A 25,000-nucleotide genomic window follows, 5' to 3' on the forward strand; every position below is an offset into this window, starting at 1 on the left:
GCTCCCATTGCAGTATGCGCTGGCCCAGTGTTTGAATAAATATCCTCATAACGTATTTGCGGTTCCAGCAGGATCTTTGCTATGCCGCGCACGGCGCTGAATTACGGGCCCTGTTTGCTCTATGTTGGTGTGTGGCTGTTTTTAGGGCCCTTTTCATGATGAGACCCAGTCACCGCTTCAGTGTTGTGGTGTTAAGCCCTCCGGCCCTCGTGTCCTGTGGCCCGATCCGTCTCCCCCCCACACTCACACATCAGCGCCTCGTTTCTCAGAACTGCCGTAGTCCGGCTAATGGTCCAATGTTGTTGTTCTTTTTCCCCCGCGACTAGAAAATAACATTTATTCATCGTACGCGGTGGACCTGTAACAGCTCTGCCACTCGGACTCCTGGGATACCGGAGGCTGAGGAAGGCGGTGTGTGAAGAGAGCAGGGAGGAGAAAAAACCCTTTTCATTTCCCTCAATTACAGCCGCAGCGCGACTCAGCCTGAAATGAGATTTAACTCCGTCTCCCGCACAGGGCCTCTAAATCACCCCCCCCTTCTTCCTCTGCCCCCCCCCCCCCCCCCCAGGGGCCCCACAGATGTACAGAATCAGAGTGAGCTCAAATCAAAGACCCTTTCTGAATGAGGAATGAAAAACGACATTTGAATTAGAATGCACGGTTCAGACACGTGAAAAGGCCCTTTCGTCCTGCGAATGTGTAGCTTTTCAGTGCTGTCGACGGGCGTGGCCCTGATTCGGCTCCTCTTTCATGGCTGAGATCAGACTCACGTTCACCAGGGGCCGTGCAGGCAGGCAGGCTGGGGGGGCTCTGGGACGGTGGGGGTTTTATGGGGCTCGGGCAGGAAGAGGAAGAGAGAGTTTCCCAGGGGAAGGGAACTGTTTTAGCTGACATTTTTATCCAAAGAGACTGACAGTTGATTAGCGTAAGCAATCCCCCCCTGGAGCAATATGGGGTTAATGGCCTTGCTCAAGGGCCCAACAGCTGCACTTATTGTGATCTTATTGTGGCTACAATGGGGCTGGAACCACTGACCTTGTGGGTCCCAGTCATGCACCAGTGGGCTGCAGGCTGGTTTTGTGTGTGCCACAGCAGGGTCCCTGAAAGGCTCGCTGAGGGAGCGGGGCTGTGTAGCGTTCGTCCTGCCCCCCCGGCGGTCCTTGGGTTTCACCCCCCCCTCACGGCGACGGAGCGGGAGGAACTGCACCGTCTGCTTAATCACCTCTGCTGCGGTGAGCAGGAAGTGGCCGGTCTGTGAAATATCCGCGACGCCCTCGTGAAACTCCCCCCGCAGAGAGCGACAGCCCCTCCTCCACGGGGTGTAAGTCATTAGCCTGTGATTACACTTAAATTACGGGACAGTGCGTTAGCGTTATCGCCCACAAGGCTGGGTTTTCCTAGCGCAGTGCAGTGTAGCCTAGCCTAGCCTAGCCTAACCTGCAGGGTGAATTGTGTGGCCAGCCTGCTAACCTCGTTCTTTCGCTATTTTAATTATGCAACATTATGTTAGCGTGTTGTAGCTGGCAGGACTGGGTTTGCCTAGCGCAGAGCTGTGAGGCCTAGCTTAGCCTAGCCTAGCCTGTCAGGGGAGACCAGGGTGTTAGCCTCATGCTAATGAGGTGAGTGTGAGCCCAGATGCTGATATTGATGAGTCCTGTTTACATCTGTTTAAGCAGTCCCCCCCCCCCCCTCCACACTCTCTCACACACACACACACACACACACACACACTCACACGTGCGCACACTCACACACTCACACTCGCACTCACACTCACACACACACGCGCACACACACACATACACCACACACACACTCACATACACACACTCACACACACACACACTCACACACACTCACACATACACATACACCACGCTCACACACACACTGTCACACACACACACCAGGTAGCAGGTGTTATGGTCCAGTATGACTTTATCACTATGGAAATGTTGCGCAGTGCGTGAAGCACATTTCACAGCAGCAGAGAGAGCATTAGTGGATCCATAACCAGGCTTTTCATCATGCTAAGATGGCAGGGTGCAGCAGTATAAAAACTGCTTGAAGCTCGTAATTTTCCCCAAACACAATATAACAGCATTTTACAGCCATCACTGCATCTACCTGTGCGCTGTAAACCTGACGTTAACAAGCAATGCTTTTATATTTATGCGTTATGCTTGGGTGCGTGTGTGTGCCCATATGTGCATGTGTGCATTCTTATGTGTGTGTGGGTTCCTGTGTGCATGCATGCAGTGTGTGTGTGCACATGCTTAGTCGTTTAGGCTGTAATGGAAAAGTGAAATGAGCCTGGGTTTTATTGATTTATTGTATCGTACCAAAGACACACCCCCGGTAATTTCATTCAGAGATGAAAGAACATTTATTTATTTCAGCCGTTTCCATGGTGATGCAGTGAGTGTCACTAACAGACACATCACCTCTCCTACCTCACACACCTGTAGTATCCACACACACAGACATCACCTCTCCTACCTCACACACCTGTAGTATCCTCACACACACAGACATCACCTCTCCTACCTCACACACCTGTAGTATCCACACACACACACATCACCTCTCCTACCTCACACACCTGTAGTATCCACACACACAGACATCACCTCTCCTACCTCACACCCCTGTAGTATCCACACACACAGACATCACCTCTCCTACCTCACACACCTGTAGTATCCACACACACAGACATCACCTCTCCTACCTCACACACCTGTAGTATCCTCACACACACAGACATCACCTCTCCTACCTCACACACCTGTAGTATCCACACACACAGACATCACCTCTCCTACCTCACACACCTGTAGTATCCACACACACAGACATCACCTCTCCTACCTCACACCCCTGTAGTATCCACACACACAGACATCACCTCTCCTACCTCACACACCTGTAGTATCCTCACACACACAGACATCACCTCTCCTACCTCACACACCTGTAGTATCCTCACACACACAGACATCACCTCTCCTACCTCACACACCTGTAGTATCCACACACACAGACATCACCTCTCCTACCTCACACACCTGTAGTATCCACACACACAGACATCACCTATCCTACCTCACACACCTGTAGTATCCACACACACAGACATCACCTCTCCTACCTCACACACCTGTAGTATCCACACACACAGACATCACCTCTCCTACCTCACACACCTGTAGTATCCACACACACAGACATCACCTCTCCTACCTCACACACCTGTAGTGTCTGTGTGTTATTTGCTAATCAGATTTGCCGAGTTCATGTTGCTGTTTGCTCTGCTTAGGAGCGCACACTTACATTTGGTTGTGATTTAAGTGTTTAATTGTGCTTTCATTGAAGTGTGAGAGTGATGGGCAGCAGCTGCTACATAAACCAGAGAACGTTCTGTTGTCTTGAAGGGCACTCTGCCACTGTCCACAGTGTCTGTCATCAATAATAAACTTAAGTGCTCGGTGAAGGTTTGGGGAGATCAACCATTATTGTAATGAACTTGCCCAACTGTTTTGGATGGAAAAATTAAAACTGTGGTTGAGTGTTTGTATATCAGCGCTTGGCCGGATGTTGATTAAATCCAGTATTTAGTCTCAGCTGTGTGTTATACAGGATTTACCTCTACTGGCCAGTGGAGGATGGGCTCCCCTATAGCCCCCTATATCCTCCTCAGGTTTCTTCCCATCGGGGAATTTTTTCTCGCCTCTGTTTGAGAGTTTTCCTTTCACGAGGGAGTTTTACCTCGTGCTGTCTGGGGGCTCCGGGCTGATTTTCACCCTTTCTTCTGCCCTTTGGTTCCTCTGTAAAGTGTCTCTATGGTCTTCTGTCAAAAGCCTGACACAAAATAAATGAAAGTGAATTGATTAATACTGATCTCTTGTGCGACTGCTGGAATATTGAAATTTTTCTTAACCATTAGCTTAGCAATTAATTTTTGTAATTTCAAGGTATGTTTTTTTTTTACTTCATTTGTGTGTTTAAATCCTTCCTGGGCTTCATGGTGAAAGAACGTGGCAGAGAAAGAGGGGAATGGATAGACATCTGAGTGGAAAGATGTGTGCGTGGGAGAGAGAGAAAGAGCGAGATGGTAGAAAAACGTGTTTGGTGGAGGACATTGTGGGTGGAAATAGTTGCCAAGGACATTTTTGCGTGTTCTGAGAGAAGAACTGAATTAACACAGAGAGGAGGACTCTGTGACTTAACGCAGCTCAGTACAGAGACTGTGTCCAAGGCTACATTACCCTGTCTCAGCTCAGTACAGAAACTGTGTTCAAGGCTACATTACCCTGTCTCAGCTCAGTACAGAGACTGTGTTCAAGGCTACATTACCCTGTCTCAGCTCAGTACAGAGACTGTGTTCAAGGCTACATTACCCTGTCTCAGCTCAGTACAGAGACTGTGTTCAAGGCTACATTACCCTGTCTCAGCTCAGTACAGAGACTGTGTTCAAGGCTACATTACCCTGTCTCAGTTCAGATAAGGTCAGGTCAGATTTCATGCAGAAATAAAGTCAAAATATTGCAGAGGGAAAAGACTCGTATTACATTATTCATTACAAATATCTCAGGATTTCAGTGGCACTAAAATACAATGTCTGCACTGGGTTATTATGTTCCAACGGTAACAAACAGTATGTTTTATTGTTGAAGAGGTGTTGTGGTACCCTTGCTAATGGTTTGTTAGGTACTGAACCTTTGTCTTGTCAAATTGTGACAATCATCATGAATAAAGATGGAGTTTCTTTTTTTATGTTGCCTTTAGAGCCAGACCCAGCTGTAGCAGATCTGTGGAACATCAGCCTGGTGGTGTAGGTTAGATATTAAACGATAAACTCAGGACTGTAACACATTAACTTGCAGTTTAAGCGCTGTAGTCACCAGAGTCTAATTTAAGTGTTACAGTCCTGAGTTTAAACATTATAGTTTAAGTGTTATCCCAAGTTTAAGCATTTTAATCCTCTGTTGACGCATCAGACTTAAGCAGTACATTAACCCTCATTTAAGCGCTAAAGTCTCTACAGCCTGTGACCTCTGACCTGCTGGTGTCTCTGTGCTCTGTGACCCCTGACCTGCTGGTGTCTCTGTGACCTCTGACCTGCTGGTGTCTCTGTGCTCTGTGACCCCTGACCTGCTGGTGTCTCTGTGACCCCTGACCTGCTGGTGTCTCTGTGACCCCTGACCTGCTGATGTCTCTGTGACCCCTGACCTGCTGGTGTCTCTGTGACCCCTGACCTGCTGGTGTCTCTGTGACCCCTGACCTGCTGATGTCTCTGTGACCCCTGACCTGCTGGTGTCTCTGTGCTCTGTGACCCCTGACCTGCTGGTGTCTCTGTGACCCCTGACCTGCTGGTGTCTCTGTGACCCCTGACCTGCTGATGTCTCTGTGACCCCTGACCTGCTGGTGTCTCTGTGACCCCTGACCTGCTGATGTCTCTGTGACCCCTGACCTGCTGGTGTCTCTGCAGACGTGGATGAGTGTGCGGAGGGGAGGCACTACTGCCGGGAGAACACCGTGTGCCTGAACACGCCTGGCTCCTTCCTGTGCGTCTGCCGCCGCGGGTACATCAGGATCGACGACTACTCCTGCACAGGTGGGCCCCCCGCTACTCCTGCACAGGTGCCCCCCCCCTACTCCTGCACAGGTGGGCCCCCCCCTACTCCTGCACAGGTGGGTCCCCCCCCTCCCCTACTCCTGCACAGGTGGGCCCCCCCCTACTCCTGCACAGGTGGGCCCCCCCCTACTCCTGCACAGGTGGGTCCCCCCCCTCCCCTACTCCTGCACAGGTGGGCCCCCCCCTACTCCTGCACAGGTGGGTCCCCCCCCTCCCCTACTCCTGCACAGGTGGGCCCCCCCCTACTCCTGCACAGGTGGGCCCCCCCCTACTCCTGCACAGGTGGGCCCCCCCCTACTCCTGCACAGGTGGGCCCTCCCCTACTCCTGCACAGGTGGGTCCCCCCCCTAATCCTGCACAGGTGGGTCCCCCCCCCCTCCCCTACTCCTGCACAGGTGGGCCCTCCCCTACTCCTGCACAGGCGGGAGGTATTTTGAAGGAGGTAAGCCCTTATTTTCAGGATGAACTCATCTGTGAGGCTGACGTATTTGTCCTCAGCCGTGTCCTGACGTATTTGTCCTCATAACATATCAATGTGTCATTTCTATCTGGTTTGATTGCTTTACTGGCCTCTGTACACTGGCCCCATTGTTATTCTTATCTTTTTGGCTTGCTTAACGGGAGTGCGGCTTGCTTAACGGGAGTGCGTTCAGTATTTCTGGACCTGAAAGAATACCCCACTGCTTTGATCTGTGGACTTTGAGTCCAGGTTTTTCTATTTGACTCGTTTGAAAAGGACATTAAACAGGTTTTAATGGCTTTCTCAGCTGAAACCTGGGGGTTTTGGCGCACTAGGCCTGGCTTCTTTGTCGGGATATGTTGGCGGAGGGTTTGGTGGAGAAGAATACCCTTACTGAAATATTTATCACAACTAATGTAAAAGCGTGTAAAAACGTGACTGCCTTCGGTAAATAATTGAAGGGATTTCTTAAACGAAGACCATAAAATGGCAGTTTATCTTCAGTGCTGTTCTGTCTGTACACGTCTGCTTCAGTGAATTCTCACTCTCTTCCGGCCTGCCTGTCGGCCTGGGGATGAAGTCGATCGGCGGGAGAATCATTTATGAGCCGGACTCTTCCTCATCTCACTTTCGTTCATTTACACTTTTCAGAGCCAGAACAGGAAGTGGATTAAACCAGTTCAGAGATAACTTCCTGGCTTATATCTTGTGATCCAGGGATGTCAGAGATATTTTTTCCCCGCTGGTGGTATCTCTTCAGTGAATAATCACATGTGCCTTGACATCCAGAAGCCTAGAGTAGACATTGTGAAACATCTTCAAATACATTTTCAGATATATTTTAGGAATTGTATATTCATATTTTTTAACAAACAGCCCATCATTTTTGACATGTCATGTTTGGACGAGATATAATAAAGAAAAGAAAGGGACACCAGGGCCAGATTTGATGGTGCCTGAGGGAGGCTAATCATTCAGGTTGTGTGTGTGTGTGCGCGTTAGTCAGCTTCTGTGTGTGTGTGAGGTGTGTGTGTGTGTGTGTGTGTGTGTGTGTGCTGTGTGAGTTGTGTTTGTGTGTGTGTGTGTGTGTGTGTGCGTGCGCTGTGTAAGGTCTGTGTGTGTGCTGTGTATGGTGTAAGGTGTGAGGTGTGTGTGTGTGTGTGTGTGTGCGCGCCGTGTAAGGTGTATGGTTGTGTGAGGTGTGTGTGTGTGTGTGTGTGTGTGTGTGTGTGTGTGTGTGCGCGCGCGCCGTGTAAGGTGTATGGTTGTGTGAGGTGTGTGTGTGTGAGGTGTGTGTGTGTGTGTGTGTTTGTGCGCTCTGTGAGGTGTGTGTGTGTGTGTGTATGTGTGCTGTGTAAGGTGTATGGTTGTGTGAGGTGTGTGTGTGTGTGTTTGTGTGCTCTGTGAGGTGTGTGTGTGTGTGTATGTGTGCTGTGTAAGGTGTATGGTTGTGTGAGGTATGTGTGTGTGTGTGTATGTGTGCTGTGTAAGGTGTATGGTTGTGTGTGTGTGTGTGTGTGTGTGCCGTGTAAGGTGTATGGTTGTGTGCGGTGTGTGTGTGTGTGTGTGTGTGTGTGTGTGTGTGTGTGCGCGCCGTGTAAGGTGTATGGTTGTGTGAGGTGTGTGTGTGTGTGTGTGTGTGTGTGTATGTGTGCTGTGTAAGGTGTATGGTTGTGTGAGGTGTGTGTGTGTGTGTGTGTGTGCTGTGTAAGGTGTATGGTTGTGTGAGGTGTGTGTGTGTGTGTGTGTGTGTGTGTGTGTGCTGTGTAAGGTGTATGGTTGTGTGAGGTGTGTGTGTGTGTGTGTGTGTGTGTGTGTGTGTGTGTGTGTGCCGTGTAAGGTGTATGGTTGTGTGAGGTGTGTGTGTGTGTGTGTGTGTGTATGTGTGAGGTGTATGGTTGTGTGAGGTGTGTGTGTGTGTGTGTGTGTGTGTGTGTGTGCCGTGTAAGGTGTATGGTTGTGTGAGGTGTGTGTGTGTGTGTGTGTGTGTGTGAGGTGTGTGTGTGTGTGTGTGTGTGTGTAAGGTGTATGGTTGTGTGAGGTGTGTGTGTGTGTGTATGTATGTGTGCTGTGTAAGGTGTATGGTTGTGTGCGGTGTGTGTGTGTGTGTGTGTGTGTGTGTGTGTGCTGTGTAAGGTGTATGGTTGTGTGAGGTGTGTGTGTGTGTGTGAGGTGTGTGTGTGTGTGTGTGTGTGTGTGTGCTGTGTAAGGTGTATGGTTGTGTGAGGTGTGTGTGTGTGTGTGCGGTGTGTGTGTGTGTGTGTGTGTGTGTGTGTGTGCTGTGTAAGGTGTATGGTTGTGTAAGGTGTATGGTTGTGTGCGGTGTGTGTGTGTGTGTGTGTGTGTGTGTGTGTGTGTGTGTGTGTGTGTGTGTGTGTGTGTGTGTGTAAGGTGTATGGTTGTGTAAGGTGTATGGTTGTGTGCGGTGTGTGTGTGTGTGTGTGTGTGTGTGTGTGTGTGTGTGTGTGTGTGTAAGGTGTATGGTTGTGTGCGGTGTGTGTGTGTGTGTGTGTGTGTGTGTGTGTGTGTGTGTGTGTGTGTGTGTGTGTGTGTGTGTAAGGTGTATGGTTGTGTGCGGTGTGTGTGTGTGTGTGTGTGTGTGTGTGTGTGTGTGTGTGTGTGTGTGTGTGTGTGTGTATGGTTGTGTAAGGTGTATGGTTGTGTGCGGTGTGTGTGTGTGTGTGTGTGTGTGTGTGTGTGTGCTGTGTAAGGTGTATGGTTGTGTGCGGTGTGTGTGTGTGTGTGTGTGTGTGTGTGTGCTGTGTATGGTTGTGTGAGGTGTGTGTGTGTGTGTGTGTGTGTGTGTGTAAGGTGTATGGTTGTGTGTGTGTGTGTGTGTGTGTGTGTGTGTGTGTGTAAGGTGTATGGTTGTGTGCGGTGTCTAGATGTTGTCATGCCCTGATCAGAGGCCTCTTGTTGGAGTTTGGGGGTTAACTGCAGGATATCCTGTCCTCAACAGCCTCAGTGGGATCAGGGGGGTTGCGCATGCACCTCTAACCATCAGTTGAACCAGTGTGCCCATTTCCCTGTTTTAGACTGGTGTAGGCCCCTTTAGCTGGAGGTTTGCACATAGGAAATTGTGGGTAAACGTCAGAGTGGCCTTGCTGTAGTCCGAAGTGGGCTGTGGTGTGTGTGAGTGTGAGTGTGAGTGTGAGTGTGAGTGTGAGTGTGAGTGTGAGTGTGAGTGTGAGTGTGAGTGTGAGTGTGTGAGAGTGTGTGAGTGTGTGTGTGAGTGTGTGTGTGAGTGTGTGTGTGAGTGTGTGTGTGAGTGTGTGTGTGAGTGTGTGTGTGAGAGTGTGTGTGAGAGTGTGAGTGTGTGTGTGTGTGTGTGTGTGAGTGTGTGTGTGTGTGTGTGTGAGAGTGTGTGAGAGTGTGTGAGAGTGTGTGAGAGTGTGTGAGAGTGTGTGAGAGTGTGTGAGAGTGTGTGAGAGTGTGTGAGAGAGTGTGAGTGTGAGTGTGAGTGTGTGACAGAGTGTGTGTGAAAGAGTGTGTGTGTGTGTGTGAGAGTGTGTGTGTGTGTGTGAGTGTGTGAGTGTGAGAGTGTGTGTGAGAGTGTGTGTGAGAGTGTGTGTGTGTGTGTGAGTGTGAGTGTGTGACAGAGTGTGTGTGACAGAGTGTGAGTGACAGAGTGTGTGTGACAGAGTGTGTGTGACAGAGTGTGTTCTCCTCCAGAACACGAGGAGTGTGCAAGCGGACAGCACCACTGTGACCAGAACGCGCTCTGCTTCAACACGGTGGGCGGGCACAGCTGCTCCTGCAAGCCCGGCTTCTCTGGCAACGGCACGCACTGCAGAGGTGAGGTGTGACCGCTCTCCCTCAAAACACGGTCAAACGCCCCTTCCTCCGGTCAAAACACGGTCAAACACCCCTTCCTCCGGTCAAAACACGGTCAAACGCCCATTCCTACGGTCAAAACACGGTCAAACGCCCATTCCTACGGTCAAAACACGGTCAAACGCCCCTTCCTCCGGTCAAAACACGGTCAAACGCCCCTTCCTCCGGTCAAAACACAGTCAAAAACTCTGTCACTCTCTCCCTGTTTCAGCTGTCACCTGGGTTGTCCTGTCCCTGCATCAACCTGAATGACTCTACTGAGTTATTTAAAAATGTTTTACCTGTGTTCACGCTTATCTAGGCCACCTTCACTTGTGTACCTTCCCACCCTGATTGCATTATTGAAACGCCTGACCTAGATTACACACCCGTGTGACTGGTCTTTTTCAGGACACATTCATACGGTGATGTTTGAGTTCAGACAGAATGTGCCTGTCTGTGGGTGACTCCTGTACTGATGAACTGTGATCCTGTGTGTGTGTGTGTGTGTGTGTGTTCTCTTTCCAGCTCTGTGTGACGGGGTGTGTCAGAATGGGGGTACCTGTGTCTCCCAGAACACCTGTGTCTGCCAGCAGGGCTTCACCGGGGACAGGTGTGAGACAGGTAAGGCCTGGAGGAGTCACCGTGAGAGATCGAGCCAAGTGGCTGTGGCTTATTGCCTAAGGTACATGACTGGGACCCAGAAGGTTGGTGGTTCAAACCCCGGTTTAGCCACAATAAGATCAGTGCAGCTGTTAGGCCCTTGAGCTGTTGGCCTCAGCTTCGTCTAATCAACTGTAAATCTTGTTGGATAAAATAATTGGCAAAGGAACCATTATAAAATAATGCAATGTAGGGTTGTAGCAGTGTAGCCAATTAATTTAAGGGCTTAGCAGGTTTGATTAACAGAGTGTACCTTTTTACCCACACAGTTCCTGTAAACGGTATACTGAAGCAGTTCTGGTTCAGTTACATTACTGACAGGTGCAATGGCTGTGCCCCAGCTGGGGGTCAAACCTGCAACCTCTTCCAACCTCTACCAGTTCACGTCCCTAACCATTGCACTGATCTGCCTCCTGATCAGACTATCGGCTGTGCCTAAACCCATGACTTTATGTTTATGTATGCAGTGGTTGTAAGTAAATTCATAAAGGGGTTTTGTAGGATGAATAAATAAATAAATAAAAATATGTAGTCCTTCGTGGTCCCGTGTCCACAGAATAGAGTGTAAACCTGTCGGGGAGTTTGTGTTGATTCAGGCCCTGCGGGGGGCAGTGTGTTGTGTTGATTCAGGCCCTGCGGGGGCAGTGTGTTGTGTTGATTCAGGCCCTGCGGGGGGCAGTGTGTTGTGTTGATTCAGGCCCTGCGGGGGCAGTGTGTTGTGTTGTGTTGATTCAGGCCCTGCGGTGGGCAGTGTGTTGTGTTGTGTTGATTCAGGCCCTGCGGGGCGCAGTGTGTTGTGTTGTGTTGATTCAGGCCCTGCGGGGGGCAGTGTGTTGTGTTGATTCAGGCCCTGCGGGGGGCAGTGTGTTGTGTTGTGTTGATTCAGGCCCTGCGGGGGGCAGTGTGTTGTGTTGATTCAGGCCCTGCGGGGGGCAGTGTGTTGTGTTGTGTTGATTCAGGCCCTGCGGGGGGCAGTGTGTTGTGTTGATTCAGGCCCTGCGGGGGGCAGTGTGTTGTGTTGATTCAGGCCCTGCGGGGGGCAGTGTGTTGTGTTGATTCAGGCCCTGCGGGGGGCAGTGTGTTGTGTTGTGTTGATTCAGGCCCTGCGGGGGGCAGTGTGTTGTGTTGATTCAGGCCCTGCGGGGGGCAGTGTGTTGTGTTGATTCAGGCCCTGCGGTGGGCAGTGTGTTGTGTTGATTCAGGCCCTGCGGTGGGCAGTGTGTTGTGTTGATTCAGGCCCTGCGGGGGGCAGTGTGTTGTGTTGATTCAGGCCCTGCGGGGAGCAGTGTGTTGTGTTGATTCAGGCCCTGCGGGGGGCAGTGTGTTGTGTTGATTCAGGCCCTGCGGGGGGCAGTGTGTTGTGTTGATTCAGGCCCTGCGGGGGGCAGTGTGTTGTGTTGTGTTGATTCAGGCCCTGCGGGGGGCAGTGTGTTGTGTTGTGTTGATTCAGGCCCTGCGGGGGGCAGTGTGTTGTGTTGATTCAGGCCCTGCGGTGGGCAGTGTGTTGTGTTGATTCAGGCCCTGCGGTGGGCAGTGTGTTGTGTTGATTCAGGCCCTGCGGGGGGCAGTGTGTTGTGTTGATTCAGGCCCTGCGGGGGGCAGTGTGTTGTGTTGTGTTGATTCAGGCCCTGCGGGGGGCAGTGTGTTGTGTTGATTCAGGCCCTGCGGGGGCAGTGTGTTGTGTTGATTCAGGCCCTGCGGGGAGCAGTGTGTTGTGTTGATTCAGGCCCTGCGGGGGGCAGTGTGTTGTGTTGATTCAGGCCCTGCGGGGGGCAGTGTGTTGTGTTGTGTTGATTCAGGCCCTGCGGTGGCAGTGTGTTGTGTTGTGTTGATTCAGGCCCTGTGGGGGGCAGTGTGTTGTGTTGATTCAGGCCCTGCGGGGGGCAGTGTGTTGTGTTGTGTTGATTCAGGCCCTGCAGGGGCAGTGTGTTGTGTTGTGTTGATTCAGGCCCTGCGGTGGCAGTGTGTTGTGTTGATTCAGGCCCTGCGGGGGGCAGTGTGTTGTGTTGATTCAGGCCCTGCGGGGGGCAGTGTGTTGTGTTGATTCAGGCCCTGCGGGGGGCAGTGTGTTGTGTTGATTCAGGCCCTGCGGGGGGCAGTGTGTTGTGTTGATTCAGGCCCTGCGGGGGGCAGTGTGTTGTGTTGATTCAGGCCCTGCGGGGGGCAGTGTGTTGTGTTGATTCAGGCCCTGCGGGGGGCAGTGTGTTGTGTTGTGTTGATTCAGGCCCTGCGGGGGGCAGTGTGTTGTGTTGATTCAGGCCCTGCGGGGGCAGTGTGTTGTGTTGATTCAGGCCCTGCGGGGGCAGTGTGTTGTGTTGATTCAGGCCCTGCGGGGGGCAGTGTGTTGTGTTGATTCAGGCCCTGCGGGGGGCAGTGTGTTGTGTTGATTCAGGCCCTGCGGGGGGCAGTGTGTTGTGTTGATTCAGGCCCTGCGGTGGGCAGTGTGTTGTGTTGTGTTGATTCAGGCCCTGCGGGGGGCAGTGTGTTGTGTTGATTCAGGCCCTGCGGGGGGCAGTGTGTTGTGTTGATTCAGGCCCTGCGGTGGGCAGTGTGTTGTGTTGATTCAGGCCCTGCGGGGGGCAGTGTGTTGTGTTGATTCAGGCCCTGCGGGGGGCAGTGTGTTGTGTTGATTCAGGCCCTGCGGGGGGCAGTGTGTTGTGTTGATTCAGGCCCTGCGGGGGGCAGTGTGTTGTGTTGATTCGGGCCCTGTGGGGGGCAGTGTGTTGTGTTGATTCAGGCCCTGCGGGGGGCAGTGTGTTGTGTTGATTCAGGCCCTGTGGGGGCAGTGTGTTGTGTTGTGTTGATTCAGGCCCTGCGGGGGGCAGTGTGTTGTGTTGTGTTGATTCAGGCCCTGCGGGGGCAGTGTGTTGTGTTGATCCAGGCCCTGCGGGGGGCAGTGTGTTGTGTTGATTCAGGCCCTGCGGGGGGCAGTGTGTTGTGTTGTGTTGATTCAGGCCCTGCGGGGGCAGTGTGTTGTGTTGATTCAGGCCCTGCGGGGGGCAGTGTGTTGTGTTGATTCAGGCCCTGCGGTGGGCAGTGTGTTGTGTTGATTCAGGCCCTGCGGGGGGCAGTGTGTTGTGTTGATTCAGGCCCTGCGGGGGGCAGTGTGTTGTGTTGATTCAGGCCCTGCGGGGGGCAGTGTGTTGTGTTGATTCGGGCCCTGTGGGGGGCAGTGTGTTGTGTTGTGTTGATTCAGGCCCTGCGGCAGGCAGTGTGTTGTTTTGTGTTGATTCAGGCCCTGCGGGGGCAGTGTGTTGTGTTGATTCAGGCCCTGCGGGGGGCAGTGTGTTGTGTTGATCCAGGCCCTGCGGGGGGCAGTGTGTTGTGTTGATTCAGGCCCTGCGGGGGGCAGTGTGTTGTGTTGATTCAGGCCCTGCGGGGGGCAGTGTGTTGTGTTGATTCGGGCCCTGTGGGGGGCAGTGTGTTGTGTTGATTCAGGCCCTGCGGGGGGCAGTGTGTTGTGTTGATTCAGGCCCTGTGGGGGGCAGTGTGTTGTGTTGTGTTGATTCAGGCCCTGCGGGGGGCAGTGTGTTGTGTTGTGTTGATTCAGGCCCTGCGGGGGCAGTGTGTTGTGTTGATCCAGGCCCTGCGGGGGGCAGTGTGTTGTGTTGATTCAGGCCCTGCGGGGGGCAGTGTGTTGTGTTGATTCAGGCCCTGCGGGGGCAGTGTGTTGTGTTGATTCAGGCCCTGCGGGGGGCAGTGTGTTGTGTTGATCCAGGCCCTGCGGGGGCAGTGTGTTGTGTTGATTCAGGCCCTGCGGGGGCAGTGTGTTGTGTTGATTCAGGCCCTGCGGGGGGCAGTGTGTTGTGTTGATTCAGGCCCTGCGGGGGGCAGTGTGTTGTGTTGATCCAGGCCCTGCGGGGGGCAGTGTGTTGTGTTGTGTTGATTCAGGCCCTGCGGGGGGCAGTGTGTTGTGTTGTGTTGATTCAGGCCCTGCGGGGGGCAGTGTGTTGTGTTGTGTTGATTCAGGCCCTGCGGGGGCAGTGTGTTGTGTTGATTCAGGCCCTGCGGGGGGCAGTGTGTTGTGTTGATTCAGGCCCTGCGGGGGGCAGTGTGTTGTGTTGATTCAGGCCCTGCGGGGGCAGTGTGTTGTGTTGATTCAGGCCCTGCGGGGGCAGTGTGTTGTGTTGATTCAGGCCCTGCGGGGGGCAGTGTGTTGTGTTGATTCAGGCCCTGCGGGGGGCAGTGTGTTGTGTTGATCCAGGCCCTGCGGGGGGCAGTGTGTTGTGTTGATTCAGGCCCTGCGGGGGCAGTGTGTTGTGTTGATTCAGGCCCTGCGGGGGCAGTGTGTTGTGTTGTGTTGATTCAGGCCCTGCGGGGGGCAGTGTGTTGTGTTGATTCAGGCCCTGCGGGGGGCAGTGTGTTGTGTTGTGTTGATTCAGGCCCTGCGGGGGGCAGTGTGTTGTGTTGTGTTGATTCAGGCCCTGCGGGGGGCAGTGTGTTGTGTTGTGTTGATTCAGGCCCTGCGGGGGGCAGTGTGTTGTGTTGATTCAGGCCCTGCGGCAGTGTGTTGTGTTGATTCAGGCCCTGCGGGGGGCAGTGTGTTGTGTTGATTCAGGCCCTGCGGGGGGCAGTGTGTTGTGTTGATTCAGGCCCTGCGGGGGGCAGTGTGTTGTGTTGTGTTGATTCAGGCCCTGCGGGGGGCAGTGTGTTGTGTTGATTCAGGCCCTGCGGGGGGCAGTGTGTTGTGTTGATTCAGGCCCTGCGGGGGGCAGTGTGTTGTGTTGATTCAGGCCCTGCGGGGGCAGTGTGTTGTGTTGATTCAGGCCCTGCGGGGGGCAGTGTGTTGTGTTGATTCAGGCCCTGCGGGGGGCAGTGTGTTGTGTTGATTCAGGCCCTGCGGGGGGCAGTGTGTTGTGTTGATTCAGGCCCTGCGGGGGGCAGTGTGTTGTGTTGTGTTGATTCAGGCCCTGCGGGGGGCAGTGTGTTGTGTTGTGTTGATTCAGGCCCTGCGGGGGGCAGTGTGTTGTGTTGATTCAGGCCCTGCGGGGGGCAGTGTGTTGTGTTGATTCAGGCCCTGCGGGGGGCAGTGTGTTGTGTTGATTCAGGCCCTGCGGGGGGCAGTGTGTTGTGTTGATTCAGGCCCTGCGGCGGCAGGCGGACGTGGGCCCGCTCCGGTGACTCTCCCTGACGGCGCTCTGCGTGACGCAGCCCTGGCCTCCTCTGGAATGCTGCGTGTGGTTGTATTAGTGTGTGTTTCAGCCGTGGCGTGTGTAAGGGCCGTTCGGCCCGTGTGCCGTCTCTCCCTCGAGCGCTGCGCGGTGTTCCAGGGCCGGAGCGACGTCCTGCTGCCTGCTCTGTGGACCCGCTGTGATTGGCTGCTCTGTGGAGCCGCTGTGATTGGCTGCTCTGTGGAGCCGCTGTGATTGGCTGCTCTGTGGAGCCGCTGTGATTGGCTGCTCTGTGGAACTGCGTTTCAGCGCTCCGTGTCAGGGAATGTTCCGGATCTTTATGTTTTTTAGTGTTTCTGTCCCCGCGGTCCAGATGAGAATATTCAGGCTGCTTGATCATCTGCTTTAGGGAAGTGTTGAAGCAATGCTGTCCTGAAGCCGGCTGATCTACGGTTTTCTCTCTTTCTCTCTCTCTCTCCCTCCTTCTCCTTCACTCCCTTACTCCCTCGCTCCCTCTCTCCCTTTCTCTCTATCCCCCTGTACGTCCCTCTCTCCCTCATAGTTGTATTGCTGAAACAGCCATATACAAAGTACGTGTTATACAGTAGACAAACATCTAAAAGCTTGAAGTGAATTTATACATGAGGGCAGAGGAGCTCTACATAACTCTGAATATTAAAGGCTACCGCTGCTTGTTATGATTGTAAAAAGAGAAAAGCGCGCACACACACACACACACACACACACACACACACAGGGCATATCGAGTGTCAGTGCTGACAGTTACTCAGGGATGCCGGGTATAATTCACAGAGCTGAGCGCAGAGGATTGTGGGAAGGTGGAGGACAGATCCTGAGATCCCGCTGCAGGTGACAGCGTTTCTCTGAGCCCTCGCGGGGAACGGCTGACTGGCTGACGGACTTTAAATCCTCCACCGCCACCCTGACAACCTCAGAGACAACCACCGTGTCCTCACAAATCCTCCCGCTGCCCGTCGCCTAGCAACGCGCCTAACAACCACACTGAAGTGAAGGAAACCGGAATAATTACTCTTTTATTTTTACCTTTTTGCAACTTGGCAAAGTGCTTTTCTGAAATAAAACAATGGCAGAAAGCCATGATAAGGCAGTGAAAATCAGAGTCGGGTTAAACTTCCAGAGCGAGTGAAACGTTGGGGCGTTGGGCGTGTGTGTGGAAGGCCCTGCTGTTAGCGGACCGCTGTCGGGTCGACTTACAAAATGCTGGCGGGTGAACAGCTGACATTGATGGCGAGTCCTCACTGTGTCAGGGCCCTGTTGAGGCGACACCTCTGGTCAGGTGTGTCATTGTGGTCCGGCCTGCGCTGGGCTGAGGTGCTAGGTACACCTGTCGGGTTGCTAGGTACACCTGTCGGGTTGCTAGGTACACCTGTCGGGTTGCTAGGTACACCTGCCGGGTTGCTTGGTACACCTGCCGGGTGTACCAAGCAAGGTACACCTGTTGGGTTGCTAGGTACACCTGTTGGGTTGCTAGGTACACCTGTTGGGTTGCTAGGTACACCTGTTGGGTTGCTAGGTAATCGGGGTATTGTACACTGCTGAGCTGAGCCTGTGAACACTACCACGCCTTTCCGCTCGGGCTGGTGAAAAGAATAAATGAAATCGCGGAAACAGAACTCGTTGCAGAGAGGAATTGGTGAAATCTCTCCCATCTCTCCCTTCCTCACCTCCACTCAGCAGGGCTCCCGCTTGCTCTCGTCCGTCTCTTCTTCTGGGAAATAAGAATCGGCGCCGATCAGAGAGCTTCGGATCAGACGGAATCACGGTTTTCAGAGGCGGGGGAAATAACGGCGGTTTGGAGCGACATCGCTTCCTCTCCCCTCCCGAGTGTCGGAATTTCACTCTGAGTGTGATGTCTGTTAGCGGGGTCTCTGCCTGCCTCTGTCTGTTAGCGGGGTCTCTGAGTGTGATGTCTGTTAGCGGGGACACTCTGTGTTGAGTTTAACCTGCAGCGCGGCACAGATTACATCTCTGTTTATTCGCCGGGCAGGTGTTTTTCACTGCGTCGCAACGCATGCGAGGCACTACAGCACACAAGCCGAGTGCGAACGGCAGGGGTTCAAACTGCAGGGCCGCAGAGGCAGGCAGAGGCAGGCAGAGGCAGGCAGAGGCAGGCAGAGGCAGAGGCAGGCAGAGGCAGGCAGAGGCAGGCAGAGGCAGACAGAGGCAGAGGCAGGCAGAGGCAGGCAGAGGCAGGCAGAGGCAGACAGAGGCAGACAGAGGCAGACAGAGGCAGGCAGAGGCAGACAGAGGCAGACAGAGGCAGACAGAGGCAGGCAGAGGCAGACAGAGGCAGACAGAGGCAGACAGAGGCAGACAGAGGCAGGCAGAGGCAGACAGAGGCAGACAGAGGCAGACAGAGGCAGGCAGAGTCAGACAGAGGCAGGCAGACAGAGGCAGACAGAGGCAGACAGAGGCAGACAGAGGCAGACAGAGGCAGACAGAGGCAGACAGAGTCAGACAGAGTCAGACAGAGTCAGACAGAGTCAGACAGAGTCAGGCAGAGTCAGGCAGAGTCAGGCAGAGTCAGGCAGAGGCAGGCAGAGGCAGGCAGAGGCAGACAGAGGCAGACAGAGGCAGACAGAGGCAGACAGAGGCAGACAGGAGTGCAGAGCTAGCCTGACTCATTCCCAACAGCCAGAGAACGCACACTGACGCACACATACCTGATTAATATTACAGCAAAAACAGAATGAGCTGAAATAATATGTACTTATTTAATAAATAAAAATGCGCATACAGTTCTGTAATGGTGAACGGCGTCTGTAATTGTACAACTAGCATTTGTTTCAAAGCTTCTTTAGATCAGAGGGGATTTAGAAACTGTCTTATCGAATAGTATTTTCAATTAAGATTTAAACTATTTAAATGACCTGATTGAAAATGGCTTTGTTTTTCTTTCACATGGAATAGTGGCAATGAAAATAATAATGGTAACAATCTCTGAGTATAACTGCTGAATAGTAAGTACTTCAGCAAGTGCCCTGTTCCTTTATCCTTCTCGGTTTTAAGAGAAAGCTGAAATGAAGGGAATCGCCCTGAGTCCTGGGTATTTCTGGCACAGCTCTGTGTTTGTGTGACTCTTCCCTCTCTTCGGAGAGCTCTCTGGTCGCGGTATGGCACAGTGGTGTCCCATAATTCCCGGCGTGCAGTCAGTGTTGTTCCTGAGGGGCCCGGTTAGCACACAAGCGCCAGTCAGTAGCGCCCCTTAAGGTCATTTTCCCTGCTAAACGTCTGTGACCCAGCGGTCTCTCTGCTGTGATTGATAATACTGCCCTGGGGCCTTTCTCTGTTTGAACTCAAACTGGTCGTTTAAACACTGCAATTATGTTTGTTTGGTTTTTTTTGTTTGTTTTGTTATTTATGTATCTTTGTGTCTGGCAAGGAGGCAGACATTATGTCAGGCCTAATTATCCGCTCTTATTTATGGTCTGTTATGACTGGAGCTGGCTATTTAACGTCAGCAGTCATCAGGAATAGCTCATTACCAGTAGATGGGATATTGCAGGGAGGGGCTATAGTCACTGTTCATATCCTGCAGAATATGGAGCCAAGTCTGAGAAATGTTCTCATTGTGAATGTCCTTGTAGACTCTGTCCTCAGTGCCTGTATGAGACTGACACTGCAGCAGAGCTTAACTCACCCGCATACTGCAGTCTGCTCTGCTAGTGCACACTTACCCTGTTTACAGAATACTGTGATGTTGCTTAGTGCACACTTACCCTGTTTACAGAATACTGTGATGTTGCTTAGTGCACACTTACCCTGTAGTATGCACTTATACTGCAGTGTGCTCTAATTCTCCAATAGTGTGCACTTACTGTCACTACTTAGTGCTAACTTCTCATTTAGTGTGCAGTTCTCATGTACTACAGACCCACTGTTTGGTGTTTACTTCTGTTCACAGAATGAAGAGACTGAGCTCCCCATTCCTCCCTCATTTTGCAAATCAGTTTTAGACCCCCATACAGCCATCTGCACTGCCCTGAAGCACACTCTGCGCACTGTTCACCATACAGCCATCTGTACTGCCCTGAAGCTCACTCTGCGCACTGTTCACCATACAGCCATCTGTACTGCCCTGAAGCTCACTCTCTGCACACTGTTCCCCATACAGCCATCTGTACTGTTCCCCATACAGCCATCTGCACTGCCCTGAAGCACACTCTGCACACTGTTCACCATACAGCCATCTGCACTGCCCTGAAGCTCACTCTCTGCACACTGTTCCCCATACAGCCATCTGTACTGTTCCCCATACAGCCATCTGCACTGCCCTGAAGCACACTCTGCACACTGTTCACCATACAGCCATCTGTACTGCCCTGAAGCACACTCTGCACACTGTTCACCATACAGCCATCTGTACTGCCCTGAAGCACACTCTGCACACTGTTCACCATACAGCCATCTGCACTGCCCTGAAGCACACTCTGCACACTGTTCACCATACAGCCATCTGTACTGCCCTGAAGCACACTCTGCACACTGTTCACCATACAGCCATCTGCACTGCCCTGAAGCACACTCTGCACACTGTTCACCATACAGCCATCTGCACTGCCCTGAAGCACACTCTGCACACTGTTCACCATACAGCCGTCTGTACTGCCCTGAAGCACACTCTGCACACTATTCATTATTCTAAACTTCTGCTATGTTTCACAAAATGTACTGTATGGATTTGCAAAAAAATCATGGAATACTTAATGCAGGTATGGGGACAGAAAGTGAGCTGCATAAAATCAGCAGGATAACCGGTGTGGATGCACGTTCTGTTTTAACCCAGCACTGACACGTGATTTAACCCAGCACTGACACGTGATTTAACCCAGCACTGACACTATCAGGTGTAGGTGTAGAATACGGTGACGTAGTGCTAAAATTAAAGCCTGCACGCACAGCGGCCCTAGCTCAGACAGCCCTGGTTTACAGGCGCAGGGCTGCACTGGTTTCTGTGGAGATGTTAGATGTGCCTCCTCCTCCAGTCTGGCTGTCATGCTGTGTAGTCTGGTCAAACAGCCTTCCCTGCTGTGGATGTAGCCGGCTGCAGAGGACAGGCGATCCGCTGCTTCTCCCGGCGCTAACGAGCGTGTGCGCCCTGCCTCCATGACGGGGGCCATCGGGCCGTCTTCTTTCAGCGCTCGTGTCAGAGTTTCGGGAGAACATTTCTCTTCGGTCCGTCACTCAGGATAATGAGCGGCATAACTGTACCCGTCGAATCCCATCATCCCCTGCGGCTCCCTTAGCCGAGGACGAGCGAGAGAGAGAGAGAGAGAGACGGCCGGCTGGCTGCCGGCTCACCAGTCCCGCCTCGTCCACGGCGCGTAAATGCAAATGCGTTTTTCCTGAGACGGAACACCTGCTGGCTGAAATGAGATACATCACGCGCTCCTCTTTTGAATAGCCGAGGTGTTGGTGGTTTTTCCGCCGTGGCGGGTTTCCTCTCCCGCTAACACTCGTTTGAAAAAGTTCTCTCGCGCTAAGCCTGGCGGGATTGCCTTTGATTTCCAAGGCAGCAATACTAACTGTTGACTGGAAACTGAAAAGTAAAAGGCATTTATGGCTGCAGGAGATATATGCACAGAAATGCAGTAGGCTATGCACGCTGTGTGTGTAAATGCGGATGGAAAAGCGATACGTTTTACTGGATGCCATGGTGGCTGGTGTTCCTGCTGCTGTAACTGCACTGTTGTTTGGGAAACACCATCAGATCCGGGTGTCTTCCTCTGAACACGTAGCCCATGTTTGAAAATCGGCTGCTTAATGCAGTTTCTCTATAGAGGGCATAAATATTTCACTGAAGACTTCAACCTCGCCTACAATATTAATGCGCGCAAGTTGAAGGTTGAAGTTCGGCAGAACAGCAACAGGGCGCGTGTGGGGATCTGCTGAGCTGCGGTTTGTGGGCGCACATAAACCGAGACTTTCTGATAAGATTATTTTTATCGCCAATGAAGCGTTTCATATTTCTGAATTACTCCTAGAAAATGTATGAACGCGCAATTATGTCTCCTCTCCTATCTGCGAATACTGGCAGTTACTATCTTAGGTCGCACCAAATGGATGCTCGTTAATTTTCGGAGGGTTTGTATAGACTTGGCAAAACTGATTTTTCTTATTTCTGCACAATGTAAATTGAATATGTTTTTTAGAATCAGCTCAACACTGTAATTGTTTTCAGTGCTAAGAAGCCATTTTGAATAAGTGAGTGGGTAAATGCAGACTGGTTTACATTGGTTTATTTTTACTTTTCTTGGTGGTGTTCAGCCTTTAGTTCACATCTCTGCCTGGAGTTCTCTGATCTAATAGTAGCTCTAGCTATGCACTTGTAAGTCACTTTGGATTAAAAGCGTCTGCCAAATGACTAAAATGTAAAATGTAAATGTAGCTAGTAAATTTGCCCTTATATTGTGCAGTGTTGCTCAAATGTCACTGAATTAATTACATTTTCACTGTTCTGGTTCATAAAGGGTATTAGTGCTTTGAATTTGGGTTTGTAATGCAGGGAGGATTTGAATGACTGGTCTCTGTGTGGGTTGATGGAGGGTTTTAGCTGGCCTATCAGGTGCTCCCCACCCCTCACAGCCCACGGCAGCCCGTGTCACCTTCACCTGTCGCAGTGTGACAGTGTCTTTCACCTGTGCAGGAGCAGAGCAAATGAAAGCACATCACTGTGACTCCTCACACTTCTGAAAGTATGAAATATAGTTCTGAGGAGGCTTGACGTGTAAAATTATGCATATATATATATGTCATGGCTGCCCTTTCTTGTCGACCCATTTCACTGGAGTCAGGTTTGGGAGATCACACTTTCTGAATTTTGCCTCAGTACTTTTTCTATTTTACGGATGTTGTGGCAGGCACCGGCAGCAAGTCACTTTGTTTCAAAGTTTCAAAGTCTGTCTCCTTTGTGAAATTCTGCAGTGTCACCTGAGACTGCCGGCTCCACAGAGCCTGAGAGAGCTAGACTTCATTACGGGGAGAAGAGAGAAGCTCATGCTTCAAGACAGGCTGATCAGAATACCGGGAATGCAATGAGTTCAGGGCAGAATAACTTTCTCTTGTACAAACCTATGTATCTCCCTCATGGTCCCTTTATGGTATGCCCTTGCTCCCGATTGGTGAAGGCGCGAGGATTCCAAATCCTCCTATTGGCTGAAAGGCAGCCGGTTGGTCACGGAGGCCGTGCTGCTGTCCGGTTGTGTGGACTTGCTGCTGCCGGAGCGAATGGGAACACGTTACTGTCTCTGTGCAGGTGACAGACCTGATTACTCTGGTGCAAAATCTCCCTGAGGATCCAGGCCCTGCAGGAGGAGCTGGTGCATGTCGGAGAAATGTAGCATGTGCTGTGGTTATTGCTCCAGCTAAAGACGCGCACTGTCTGCACTGCTAACATTAGGGGTGAGCAGACAGGGAGGACTCACTATTAGATTTTATTCTGTAAAGGACACTGAGCCATCTGGTGCTAAGCGTTCATAAATAGGCAATCTATTTCCGTTAAGGAATCTGAACTCAGAACATAATGCAGTTTGTTTGATCTAGGGGCGACATGGCTCAGGCAGTAAGAGCAGTCGTCTGGCAGTCGGAGGGTTGCCGGTTCGATCCCCCGCCCGGGCTGTGTCGAAGTGTCCCTGAGCAAGACACCTAACCCCCAAATGCTCCTGATGAGCTGGTCGGCGCCGTCGGTGTGTGTGTGTATGAATGGGTGAATGAGAAGCATCAATTGTACAGCGCTTTGGATAAAGGCGCTATATAAATGCCACCGATCTACGGAGCAGGTTCCATTGTAGTCTCAGAAGGGCAGGAGGATGCATGCGATCCAGGGTGATCAATCGCACAAGGATGGTGTAGGCCTAACTAATCAATTTGATGTACCTAATTTTGTTCTTTAATTAAGGCAAGATGTAATGAGCAATGGACTCTGAAAAGCTGCTTGCTGGGCTGGTAGCTTGTACTATAGTACTATATAATACTATGGTGCTATAGTTAGATTCAGCAGGTCACTGCTAAGTAATCTCTATGACGTGTGGTCAATAATTTATCAGGGCAAAATTAATTTTAAAAATCACAAGACCATCTAACCCAATTAATCTTGGGCCTGTCTGAAATCACATTTGGTTTTCCTTTTTTCTTTTTCTCATTTGACTGTGAGATGATGGGGTGGGATAACGGAGTGGCAGTGGGTCTGTGAGCGTAATGAGGGGTTCGATAATGATCCTGTACGGACAGGAGGAAGCCATCGCTGCTGTCATGGAGACGGTTGATCACATGATGCTCGCAGTCAGGCCTGAGCTCAGCCGTCTCCTCTGGGCCTGCGCTCAGCCACAGCCAATGAAATCATCTGAAATATTGTCTGTTTCTGTCGTCTTCAGGACTGCCAGTGTGCTCCACAGCTCTGAACTGGCCCCAGCCTCAGCACTGTGTCCACTGCACTGTGTCCACTGCACTGTGTCCTCAGCACTGTGTCCTCAGCACTGTGTCCACTGCACTGTGTCCACTGCACGGTGTGCCCAGTCTCAGCACTGTGTCCTCAGCACTGTGTCCACTGCACTGTGTCCTCAGCACTGTGTCCACTGCACTGTGTCCTCAGCACTGTGTCCTCAGCACTGTGTCCACTGCACTGTGTCCTCAGCACTGTGTCCTCAGCACTGTGTCCACTGCACTGTGTCCTCAGCACTGTGTCCACTGCACGGTGTGCCCAGCCTCAGCACTGTGTCCTCAGCACTGTGTCCACTGCACTGTGTCCACTGCACTGTGTCCTCAGCACTGTGTGCCCAGTCTCAGCACTGTGTCCTCAGCACTGTGTCCTCAGCACTGTGTCCTCAGCACTGTGTCCTCAGCACTGTGTCCACTGCACTGTGTCCACTGCACGGTGTGCCCAGCCTCAGCACTGTGTCCTCAGCACTGTGTCCACTGCACTGTGTCCACTGCACTGTGTCCTCAGCACTGTGTCCACTGCACTGTGTCCACTGCACTGTGTCCACTGCACTGTGTCCACTGCACGGTGTGCCCAGTCTCAGCACTGTGTCCACTGCACTGTGTCCTCAGCACTGTGTCCACTGCACTGTGTCCACTGCACGGTGTGCCCAGCCTCAGCACTGTGTCCTCAGCACTGTGTCCACTGCACTGTGTCCACTGCACTGTGTCCTCAGCACTGTGTCCACTGCACTGTGTCCACTGCACTGTGTCCACTGCACGGTGTGCCCAGTCTCAGCACTGTGTCCACTGCACTGTGTCCTCAGCACTGTGTCCACTGCACTGTGTCCACTGCAC

At 52.1% G+C, this 25,000-nt stretch overlaps 1 protein-coding gene across 3 annotated transcripts in view; it reads left to right on the forward strand.

Moving 5' to 3' along the window:
- Positions 1-25,000, forward strand: part of LOC133135686 (protein kinase C-binding protein NELL2-like) — a 92,743-nt gene that overhangs the window by 46,850 nt on the left and 20,893 nt on the right. For all 3 annotated transcript variants that reach the window (XM_061252882.1, XM_061252883.1, XM_061252884.1), the window contains 3 exons: positions 5,492-5,617; positions 9,771-9,893; positions 10,440-10,535. In XM_061252882.1, the coding sequence (XP_061108866.1) occupies positions 5,492-5,617; positions 9,771-9,893; positions 10,440-10,535 (345 nt within the window). The remainder of the gene's footprint in view (positions 1-5,491; positions 5,618-9,770; positions 9,894-10,439; positions 10,536-25,000) is intronic.

This window comes from Conger conger, chromosome 8 (assembly GCF_963514075.1).
Source record: "Conger conger chromosome 8, fConCon1.1, whole genome shotgun sequence".
Lineage (NCBI taxonomy): Eukaryota > Metazoa > Chordata > Actinopteri > Anguilliformes > Congridae > Conger > Conger conger.